The 12,661-nt window shown below is 35.0% G+C and overlaps 1 protein-coding gene across 3 annotated transcripts in view; it reads right to left on the reverse strand.

Moving 5' to 3' along the window:
* The window catches only part of SLC4A10 (solute carrier family 4 member 10), a 223,040-nt gene that overhangs the window by 17,484 nt on the left and 192,895 nt on the right, over positions 1-12,661 (reverse strand). For all 3 annotated transcript variants that reach the window (XM_035007903.1, XM_035007904.1, XM_035007905.1), the window contains 4 exons: positions 9,644-9,895; positions 8,329-8,397; positions 2,464-2,637; positions 1,582-1,704 (listed from right to left, as the gene is read on the reverse strand). In XM_035007903.1, the coding sequence (XP_034863794.1) occupies positions 1,582-1,704; positions 2,464-2,637; positions 8,329-8,397; positions 9,644-9,895 (618 nt within the window). The remainder of the gene's footprint in view (positions 1-1,581; positions 1,705-2,463; positions 2,638-8,328; positions 8,398-9,643; positions 9,896-12,661) is intronic.

Raw genomic sequence — 12,661 nt, forward strand, 5'->3', positions numbered from 1 at the left:
GAGTTTTATATTCAAAACTGTCTTCTTTGGAATTTAAACTTTCTTGAGGATTATCTTCAACGTGCATAATCTTAATCACATCAAATATGGATAATTTAAACCTGCAGAATTTTTATATTCCAGTGTCCATCTTATTCACATTTAATTTATACCAAATTCTGTCATATTCTTCTTGAATGGTATCTGAGGAGGAGACCAAACCTTTACCGAAGTCCTAAAAAGAAATATCCTAGTTAAGGCATTGTTTTAAAAAATCTCTCATACTTAAATAAGAATATGTCAAACAGAAAAATAAAGAAATAATGATTTTATATATTTTTAATGTTGTATTAATATTACTAGAAGTATGTTTCTAAGTATTCCTTCTCCATTATTTGGGAAAATTGAAATAACTGTGCAAAATTAAGATACATCATCATAATGATGTGTACATGCACATATAAGATACATCATCGTGATCGATCTCTAAAGTGGGCATCCATTGTCCGCGATGGGACGCCACCAGTCACATACTCGATAGCCATATTTGTAAAAACCTCTGAGGAGAAATTTCGTTAGACTTTGTGGCCTAATCTGACTTCACCTAATGACTGAGTAAAACCTAGAACCATTCAAATGTTTGCAAACAAATTCCCCAAAGGAGAGAATATATCCATGGTTTGAGAAATTATGCTGTAGACAGGAAACTGAGCATATCTACAGACCATCTTGTAGAAGAAGGAAAAGTGGGAAGAATTCTCACCAAATATTTTCTTTCATCTTCATTTCTATTCACATGGAAATGTTCTTATGTTTTACAATCTATGGACTCAATCATTCCAGTAAAAGGTATACTGGTCATTTTTTGTTTTCATTTAAACTCTTTGTAGTTTTTATAGAAAGCACATTTTAAAAATATTATGGTTATTAGCCTTCAAAGGAGACCCAGACTTACATATGAACTTTAGATATGCCATTAAACTTAAAACAAATCATCTTAATGCACGAAACAGAATAGGATAGATCAGTTAGTCCACGGAAGTAATTAAATCCCCAAATTTTCTCAAACTACATTTACTCAATCTTAAATCACTCTGAAAGCAAATCAGATCATAAACATTTCATCTATTTCAAAAATAACTAATTTTATCTTTTGATTAGAATTAGAATCTTGCCATTAAAAATTTGTTCCTTAGAAAAATATCAACAAGAATACTGTCTCTTTCATTCCTTCTCACATATTCAACCAAAAAGCAACCATTGCTGGACGATAACTCAGAAATAGTTAAGCATCAGTAAGGTTCTGCCATCCACAAGGGAGGGAATAGAAAAGCAAAGCTCACAATTTGGATAATGAAGTACAAAGTGTTTGCATATTTCACAAGGGTTTGGTTTTCCCATGTAAGATCTGTGTTCTCTCTGTGTTGAAGTTTCAACTTTAAGATTTTAAGCATTAATCTTCCAAATATTAATAGTCCACCTGTGGTTGTTAGTAATCACTATCTAAAGATAAACAAAATGATTTGGTTTTGCAAGGAGCTGTTACTGTGCAAGTGTCCTATTTGTTTCTCTTTGTAAGATACTGATTTCGCTCTGACTTACTTCTTTTTCAGCATCTTCTAGTTTCTTTTTCTTACTCTCGGGCATTAAATCATCCAACCAGCTGAGTTCCCGTTTCGTAAACAAAAAGTCCATCAGCTTTCTTACAAATACCAGAGCTAACACCTGAAGCAAATAATAAAATAATTTAAAACATGGAAAAAAATAAAAATGGGAGAGGTAGCTTTTTTGTTTTTTGGTGGAAACAAGTCAATTTCAATTAAGACTGAGATTCAAGTGACATTTGAAGACATACATGTATAATAGACATTGTATTTTTGCATTCTTCATTTCCTTTTCTTACCACATCCCCAGAATAATAGCTCTGATTTTACCCAGTAAAGGAGTCACTTAAAGAAGCTATCTCAAAAAAAAAAAGAAAAAGAAAAACCTACAATATATTTGACTGTTTCTTAAATAGATGTAGTTAATAGTTTGCATTATTATAAATGAACATTAAACCATTCTTATCTATTCTGATAGTATTTTGATTTATAGTCATTCAAGTTCACTATATTTTTGGAAGTATTTGAAATTTATCTGAAATATTTAATAAAATTTAATTTTAAACGCCCCTAGTTTTTCAGATTTGCTAGTATATCTTTAATGTCACATTTTGAAAGTCTACATTTTTCTAACCAACTTCAGTTAATTCAAACTGTTACAAGTATTTAGAATGATAGAGGCAAAACTAATATGAATCACTGAAATTCATATGTAATCTCAAATCCTATCTTAGTCACTAGCTTTAGCAGCTAAAATTTACATCATGGTTTCCCATAATTGTTCAAAATGACTCTACTGTTCCAATTTCAGTTTTATATGTTTCCAAATAGAGCAGAAAATCAGAGGAGGAGAAAAAAACTGGACTTAGAAGTTTCATACCATCATGGGAAAGACAATAGCAGCTCTTGAAACTTTTATTATCCACAAAAGGCCAAGGCAACTCATCTGAATCACTGTGAAGAGGTGGACTTTTCGAAGTGGTACATGCCTTAGATATATAAAATCTGGCTGATGTTTTGCAGGCATCCAGAAGAGCTTTATTCTATCAAAGAACTAAAAGATAAACAGACTAAATTGCTTTTTACAGATAATAAAAGCAAGACAAGTAAATGTTTGATATGGTCCAAAATATCATACATCAGAATCACATAATTAAGTTGACAACTGGGCATCAGGACAATGGGATTGTTATGTGTACACTCTGAAATGCACAATTTCAGTTTCATAATATCCCACATTTATATAGCCTTCTAAGGCTATAACTTAGAAGCGTTTAAAAATATTAAAGCCAATGCTAAACTTTGCTACCTGGGAAAGTGTAGCCTTGAGAGACAAAATGTAATCATCATCCTCTTTTTCATTATCACATCACAAAGCTCTTCCTTTTATTTGCCCACTAAACACCATGGTCCATTCTCTGTCTTCTTCTTTCCTGAAAGAGCTCATCCATACCCATGGCTTCAACTTTTACATGCTTGTTAGAGACTCCCAGACCTAGGTTTCTGCTTCAGCGTGCTCTCTCTCTCTCTCTCTCTCTCTCTCTGTTGCCAGAGCTCCCCACCCACATCCTGCTGCTGAGTGGGATGTGTTGACTCTGCTGTTTTGGTCTCACCACATTGACCCCCAACAAGGTTTTGAGGCTGTCTTTACAAACAAGCTTAGCCACAAAGATTTAACCTAGATGAATTACTGCTAATCAAGTATTTTCCAGAGCAAACTTTGTTAATTTGATTTCTTGTTCAGTTTCTTCTGATGCACTGTCAAGCCAATTACAATTTTTTTCAATTGTATTTTATTAAAATTATTTTCATCTGGAAGAGTTGTTGCTGTTTAAATTTTACCATGAAGACAGTAAAATTATTTTTGGACTATATGATATTATCGTTACACTTTCAATTTTGATTTTATATACCAAAGCAAATTTTCTCAATTCAAATTTTATAGATTAAATTTTCACAAGAAGCTTAAAACTTCAATCATATCTTACTCACTAACAAATTGTGCTGTGTGTTAGTTTTATTTTACATGGACCGTTTTCTTTAATTTTTCTCAGGTCGATTTTTACAGTTTCCAATGTTTCCAACAAGAAGTGATTATTTAGGAAATAATGGTTTCAAGCACTGTCAGTTCTATTTCATGCCATTCCTATAGTAATATCTATTGTGCATCTTCAAAAGAATGATATTTGATTTTATTTCTTGGCTGATTTATGAAAAAATTGTAAACAATTCTCATCAAATATTCTAAAATTACTCTAATATGCCAAGGGACAAATATCCATGGAGTTAAGTGTTAGGGTTGAACATCCTTTTTTTTTTTACCAAAACTTGCATATATATATATAAAAGATGTTAATATAATATATAATTAACAAGAAAATGAAATATAAATATATAAAATATATAAAAATATATAAATACAAATATAAATATAAAAATAATAAAATAAATTTTAAAAGGATGTTAATATAATATGTAATATATTGTTAATATATTTAACAATGTAATAGGAACCTCAAACTCAACAAAAACCCATATTTTCTCCTATGTTCCTTGACTTATGGCACAGCCTGCCTGACCCTTCTTCCCTCAGTCATCCAAACCAGAATCATATGCAGTTTAGTTCATCCACTGTTCATGTACTTATTTATATTCATTAATGCCTTCCAAAATCATTTATTGAAATGTACTTCTATGCAAGTGCCAAGTGCTGAATTTCTTTTTCTTGGTTCATCCTTCTCCATATTGTCTCTAAATATTTCATTAGGTCTTCTTATTCCTATCTCCTAAATATCTCTTTAAAATACAGTGTCGTTAAACAAACAAAATTTGGTGATTTGTGGAGGTGGAAATAGGGGAGAAATAAAGTAAAGTCCTCTGGCTTATAACTGAATATTTCAGTTTCTATAGAACTCATTTTTCCCAGCCACCATTTCTCCATTTGTGAAGCTGTTATTGCATAAGTGTACTTCAGTGTGTGGGTGCTTCAATTGTTATTGTTTAAATGGCACATTTGCTTTACTTTGGATTCCTGAAGTGTTGGAATGAATATAGATGTGGTTATATATCTGAGTACAGAAACAGCATTCATAAGAACACTGTGATCTGTTTTTTCTGCCATGTTGCACAGTGAGAAGCCTAGATAATATGTTTCATAATATTGCCAAACAATCAGGTAGCATATAAATTCCTTCAACATATAAGGTAACTAATTAACATGCTCCTTCAACTGTTGGTACTCAGTGCATGCATATTACTACTCAAGTAATGATAATCATGATACATGTATCCTGCGTTTTGCACTTGGCTTTTATCTTGTCCTAATATCAATAATATTCCATTCCCCCATGCAGTTAGCCACAAAATCCCAAATAGGAATTTCAACTTCCTGAGTTCAGGGTTCACTTAAATTTTCACTCACCTTGTTTCTCAGTGTTGAGACCCTGCTTACTGTTTCATTTGTGCTATTTAAAACTCATTATACTTTTCTCATGGGCCTTTAATAATGTTTTCCTCAATTTTCATTTGAGAGATTCACACCCCAAATAATTCCAAAACTTGACATTCTTGTTTAGTTCTAAACCTCATGAGTATAAAATCATGTGAGTGGAATTAGGGGGAAAAATCTGTTGAAACCTATCAAAATGATTTTACTTTGTTTCTTAAACTTCTGCTGCTGTATTTATGTGAGCCTGGGGCCTAATAATAAATACTTTTCACTTACAGATGAAACTAGTACTCATGGAACTTTTGCCAAAGGCAAAAAACAGTAAAACAAATAAACAAAACCTCTTCAGTACTCTTCTCTATCTGCCTTACCAAACCAATTCTTTCAAAATACATTTTTCATACATGAAATTATAAATGAGCAAATTAAATCTAATTAGAGTAAAATTTAAATGCATAACACACTTCTCAACCATTTCCCTCTCCCAAGTAAATTTTACCCAAGTGTCAAGAAGAACAGTCATAGTACCTATTTTGGGTGTCCAATTATCTTTCAATGACTTCATATTGAAATTTTGCCTCAGTTCTGAGATCTAATACTTTCCTAAGGCTCAAGTGCTTTTTCTTCTCTCAAAGTAGAAACTGGTTGGTTGTTCATTCAGGAAGAGAGTTTCTGTGCTGTCTGTCCCTCAGTATCAAGAGTTTAGCTAAGCTACCCCATGGTTTTGCTGCCTTGGCATCCATTTTGTTTGGCTAAGCAGCCTGTGGTCACCTAAATCGACGCTAGCTCCTCAGTAGGCACATGCCCTAGATAACAGCCAGCAGAGTCACAAGTAAATGTAAGTTCCTGAGATGAATCCCCCAAATGTCCTTGCAGTCAACAGTCTCCCCTAACTCCCAGGGCCTTCCTTTTATGTGCTCCTTAGATAAGACCCACCTGGGACCTACCAAAACCCTGCTTTTCACTTGAATCGATCAATCAGCCTTAGACCAGGAACCCCAAACCACTCCACCCACAAATCCTAATAAAGGCATGTGCCCCAGGTCTTCATTCTTTCTCTGTCTGCCCTCTGCCTTAACTTCCCCATTCAGACCCTTAAGGTACACCAGGTACTTCCTCCAGGACCTGTGAGTAATAAGTTATCTATTTCAATTTCTCTTCTAGTCTATCCTTGAACCACAGCTTGCCATCCAGCACCCTGTGCTCCACTTCACATGTGTTAATTTGAGACATTCATAATAGTCAGGTGACTTTTCTTTCATGTCTTTGAATAGCAATGAGACTAGCTGTGTCATAGAAAAAGCAGCAGTTTATGATTTCCTTTTGGTCAAGAAAAAAATAAACTATACTTTACAATAAATAACCCTCAAAATTAGTCTCCTTTCAAGAAAATTTAAGTGTTTTAGATCAATGATGTTAGGTTATAAGACAAGATTTTTCCCACAGGCAAATTTAAGTAGAAATCTGCTTCTTTCTTCGTGTGGCTTTCTTCTCTGTGTCTCTCTGTGTCCTCTCTTCTTATAAGGACCCCCATCATTGGATTTAGGGTTCACCCTAAATGCTAGATGAGCTCATCTTGAGATCCATAATTAATCCATCTTCAAAATCTCTATTTGCAAATAATGTCACATGCTGAGATTCCAGGTGGACATAACTGGGGGAAACACTATTTAAACCACTATAGTATGATGAGCATGAATAATTTGCCCACAATCTCTGCAAAGATTTAGAATACAATTGTGGTCATTTTAAAATGTGTCCACAAACTCTTCAGTACTGTTCTCTTCAACAGAAGGAGTCTAATTTCCTTCCATGTGTGCAAGCTAGACATAATGACTCACCTCTAACAAACAGAAGAAAATGGAAGAGCCCATGTGTAACTTCGGAGACTAAGTCAAAAGGCACAGCGACTTCACCCTCACTCTTTCTCACATCGCTCACTCTGATGGAAGTTAGCTTTCAGGCCATGAGGGTACCTAAATGTCCTGTAGAGAGCCCGTCTGGCAAAAAACTGAGGCCTCCTACCAACAGCCACAGAGGGACCGATGCCTTTTCCCCATAGCTGTGTGATAAGCCATCTTGGACATCGGTCCTCCAGTCCTAGTCAAGCTGTCGGATGCCTGCAGCCCTTGCCCACATCCTGACGGCAACTACATGAGACATCTTGAGCCAGAACCACCTGGCTAATCTGTTCCCAAATTTATGTCCCACACAAACTGTGAGATAATAAATGTTCGTTGTTTAAAAGCCACTAATTGTAATTTGTTATGAATTGTTATGTAATTTGCTAATAGAAAATTAATACAACTATATTTAACCAATACTTATTTAAACAACTAATAAGCTTCCCTTTATACCTTGAAATTGCCTTACTCTAGGGGCACCTGGGTGGCTCAGATGGTTAAGCGTCTGCCTTCGGCTCAGGTCATGATCCCAGGGTCCTGGGATCGAGCCCCACATCGGGCTCCCTACTCAGCGGGAAGCCTGCTTCTCCCTCTCCCTCTCCTCCTGCTTGTGTTCCCTCTCTCACTGTGTATCTCTCTGTCAAATAAGTAAATAAAATCTTTTAAAAAAAAAGAAAAAGAAATTGCCTTACTCTATACCTTTATTTTTAGTTTAATTTTAAAAAAAGAATTCTATAAATATAATTGTACCAATTATACCAATAGTAGAAAGACAAACATGAAAGGGAAAAAAAAAATCACCCAGGATCTCACTACCTTAATAAATTGTTTTCATTTCTCTACCTTCCTTTTTGATCCATTCACACTCACAGCTTTATAAACGTATATGGTAGGTAGAGCTTGTTTTCCTACTTTTTTGCTCTGCATTAAGCCATAAGCATTTTTTACCATGTTTCTTTTATGGCCATCATAATTACCAATCTTAAATGACTGTAACATAGACCACTTAATTATTTTACTGCTGATGGATAATTGGGTTATTTCCAATATTTTGATAGTATGTGTTACAATGAACATCTTTGTGCATACAGTTCTTCTTTTCTGTTCCATATACATGATTACAGTATCAAAGATTAAAAGTATTTGGATATATTTTGAAATGTACTGCTATTAGTTTTCTAAGAGGGTTGTAAAGTCTAAACCTTATACAGTTTTAATATAACTTATGGTAAACAAAAATACCTTAAAATTATGAACGAGTTTGAAGAAATTTAACTGTGGTGTGAAATCTCCTCCTCAGATGATGTCATTTTCTTAACTATCACATGATTTAGCATCAATAGACTTAAGATAAGTCATCACAGATGTGCGTGGTTTACTGTAAGCAATTTACCTGAATTCCCTTTAGAGATGAAGCACCCATATAAAGAAACACTCCATATAGAACTGGCATGGGAATAAACTGTAAAAGAACAATTAGAGAAAAGATACAAGTTATTTTTCAAATAACTGGTCATGCTATTTTTCACTTATCAAAAAAAAAAAAAACACAGAAAAATAAATATTTTAGAAGCAATATAGGGCAGAGCCAGAAGCCCCAGGTTCAAATCCTAGCTCTAGCACTTTTTAGCTGCATAGCCTTAGGTAAACTACTTAAGCTCTCTGTGCCTTAGTTTTCCTGTGTGTATATAAAAAGGGATGGTAATAATAGGGTTGTTATGAGTATTTAATAGGTCAAAACCTATAAAAGGGCATATAAAATACACAATAAACAATAAAAATTAACTATTATTATTATGTTACTTTAGGGAAACTTGAATTTTGTTTCACAATGGTAAGATATTTGGATTAAAGATGAAGAATGGAACTAACATCTAGATGTTCTGACATTATACCAGATATTTGCAAACATGTGGACTGTTCAGTTTTTCTCTTTTTATTGGAATAGCTCAGCATAATTTTAGCTCTATAATTACCTATATAACAGAGAAATTAATTCTTGCAAATGTACTTACATAAATGATTAAATATAAATAAACTTATATAATGATTAAATCATCCTGTTAGAACTTCCAAATTATAGACAATTAAATGAGTTATAATTTAGAATACAATTGACACACCTTGGTAATATCTGCCAAATTCTATGACAAAATAATTACTCTTTAATGCTCTTCAAAATGGACTCAATTATTTTAAATGTGAAGAAAGTAAGTATATACAATAGTGATGTCCATGCAGTAGTGTCTGAAACATTGAACAGACAAAACTGCATATATGGCCATGACTGTTATGTGGCTCATCTCTGCACCTCTATTTTATTCTAGGTAATGTTAATTGCAAATACATCTGACAAGAAAATAGAGACTTTAGTTCATGTAGGCCTGCAGTGAATTCAGGTCACAAGTCAGTTAGAAATAATGAGTGACTTTTCCCCATAACTTGGTAACTACTTCAAAATTAAGGTAATAATTTACACATCAAATTTTACTTTGCCAGGCTAAATTTCTTCTGTATTTAAGGTTTCCAAAACACAGCACATAACTTCCTCCGTTGAGAAGTTATATAAACATGGTAAAGAAATTCATCACTTTTGTCCCATGCCGTACAATATTTACAAATTGATGGCTTCGATTCAAATGAAATTTCTTAAGCAATAATAAATATATTCTGCCTTCTCTCAATTTCATAAAGGCAAATTTCATTACCTTCAGAATACTGGTCATAAAGACTGATGAACCCATAAGAATAAAAATCATAAGCCCAGTAACCCTTTGCTCCCGAATGCCAAGAAACTTGGGTTGTTCTCCTGGAGCTGAACATTCCGATTCCAGTTTTAAGCTGTTGACATGAGTGATGGACAGGACAGTGGCAGCCACAAACCACGGCAGGCCCATGATGGAGCACACCCCAAGCATGACAGCCACCATCAATAGATCCAGATGGTACCCACAACCTTTCTGTTAAAAGAAAGAAAAGAGTATTCTCATAGGAACTGAATTTAGTATAGAGACAAATGACGCCACCACCATGGAACAGTAAGAATAGAAAAGAGATACTATCTTGAGTCTTAGACAACTGATTCTGAAATGCAAAATAAATTAAAGATAAAAAAGTAACAGTCTGAAAATATATAATCCACTGAAAGAAAAGTTGCAGATGTTCCTATTACAATTATGATTATAGTCACTTCAACCTACTTGAATAGGTTTAATGTATGTCTGGGTTAATATTACATTAGCTTCCATTCTATTTCTATTGGATAATTAAAGTCATTATTAAATACAGTCACTTCTCTTAGTTTCCTTAAATGCGCAAGTTAACTCAACAATTCATATATCTACTCATTCATTATTAATTCATACAAAAAATTACCGAACACTATATACCAGACATCAGGTAGAAAACAGAGAAAATAGAGTAAGGACCGTATCCACAACAGTGCTGAGATGGCCTAAGCGTGACTAGCACCCACTTCCTGACAATACTCAAGAAGCCCCACGTATCAGATCTCCTAAAGAGAAACTCTTCTCAAACACCGTGTTTTTAATTGCCCTCTTTTGTCTCAATGGGTGGGTGTCGCAATGTCTTACTGGGAAAAATAATACCATGAAATCTAAGCTTCCTTATACATGCCTATTTTTATGCTGATACAGCTCTTGCTATCTTGTTCTCATTTGTTTCAGTTTCAACACTAGAAAAATTTGGCCTCTCCCTAAAATGAAAGTTTTTGTGTTTTCTCTCTCTCTGTGATCCTACTCCACTGTCATTGACCTCCACGTGTTGCAAACTTCAGTGCTTTCTAGGACCAGGCAGGAAACGTAATTGAGAAAAAAACAGGTGCAGGGGGCATGTGGAGTGGAGATGCAGGGAAGTGAGACGCGGGTGAGTGGCTGAGGGCTCTGAGGAAAGAAACTGAAGGGCAAACAGTGCTTGCCTCTCCCTTCACCACCCCACCCCCCCATAGGAAATCGTCAGTGGAAAGCCTCCGAGGTAGCAAATGACTTGGCCTATTTTACATTCCAACTCTTTTTTTTTTTTTTTAGGATTTTATTTATTTATTCATGAGAGACAGAGAGAGAGAGAGAGAGGCAGAGGGAGAAGCAGGCTCCCAAGGAGCAGGGAGCCCGATGCGGGACTCGATCCCAGGACTCTGGGATCATGACCTGAGCCGAAGGCAGACGCTTAACCATCTGAGCCACCCAGGCGCCCTACATTCCAACTCTTAAGGACTAACTTGAAAGGCAGTATAATACAGTGGTTAAGGGCTTAGGTTCTGGAGATAGGTGGCCTGGGATCAAATGCTGGCTCAACCAATGATCTTGAGCAAATCATTTAACCTCTTGTGCCTCTGTTTCCCTAGATGAAAAAAGATGATGGTGATAACAGGAGTCACTTCACTGGGTTGTTGTGAGAATTAAATTATTTAATTTTGAAAATTATTCAGAACAATGTCTGATATATAGTAAGCACTCTGTAAATGTTAGGGGCTATTACATTCTGGCAATTGAACAATAAATTTTTATTTATACTCATTTGTTTCAAGGTTCCTCAATAGAAGGATGTGTTTCTTAAGGGCAGGTAACGTATTGTATAATTTCTCAGTATTTCCTATAGTTTTTAACACAATCATTGGTGCACAATAAGCAATCAATAAGGTACAGGTTGGCTTTTTTAAAGGGAAATATGCTTCATTAAAACATCTTTCAGAATCAGGTTTAATAAGTATAATTTAAAATAAATATAGCCGTTACATTTGTTATTATGAATATGAGCAGAAATTACCAATTCTTCAAGAGGAATAATTCTGATTTTTTTTTATAGGCAGTTTTACCAAACTGCAAGCAGTTTCTAGTTACTATGAAACTCATATAGCCTAGAGTGTGAAACATCTTGAGTATTTGCTGCATATTTGTCATGGTAGTGTTTTCTTTCTGCTATTTTGTTTTGTTAATTGTTTGATTAAGAAAAACACTCTTAAAGTCAGCTGTACTTCCTGTCCTTTCTGCTTACCCCTGTCAAATATAAAAGTGCAAGAGACAACGGTGAGGACAAAATGGCAGCTATCCACCCAAGGACATTTTCCTCTTGTGTTGTCACCAATTCATAGTGCCCTTCCTTGGGTTGGCTTCACCAGAATGCCTAACCTTGTCAATATGACTCTAGAAACTCTTTTTTTGCAAGTAACTCGGCAAAGATCTTTATTACTAAGAGCTGGAGAGTGGGAAGAGAAACACTCTGCTGTCAGCAAATCGGCATAGGAAGAAGCTTAACCAGGGCCACACTACGGTCTTCTTGTCATTTCAAATGAATAGTTTGGAAGATGTGGCTGCATAGAATAGAACCCAAATTTTGGTCCCTTTAAAGGAGCATGTCTTCACCAGTGATGTGAATGGTGCCCCCTGGGCCGTTTTGCAAACTTATGGTACTGCTAGGAGAGAATGGAAGAGGTGCTAACAGCCATGAGATAAACATCAGGGAAGGGCAGAGAACAGGGGCTCTGAGAGTCTGGCTTGTCCTTTTAGCACACCCTGGACCCTCCCAGGGTCCAAGCTCGCTAGAGCTTAATAATAGAAGAAAGGCCTTCTTCACGATGGTGATTTCCTATAGCTCTTGCCTAGCATTTTAAAAAGACAATACAAACATAAACAGTGGGCTTCGGGATTGCAGGAAGCAGACAAAATAATGGTTTCCGAGTGAATAATTTCATTTTTAAATTTAGAAAG

This window comes from Mirounga leonina, unplaced genomic scaffold (assembly GCF_011800145.1).
Source record: "Mirounga leonina isolate KUSES-001 unplaced genomic scaffold, KU_Mleo_1.0 Mir_151, whole genome shotgun sequence".
NCBI classification, from domain to species: domain Eukaryota; kingdom Metazoa; phylum Chordata; class Mammalia; order Carnivora; family Phocidae; genus Mirounga; species Mirounga leonina.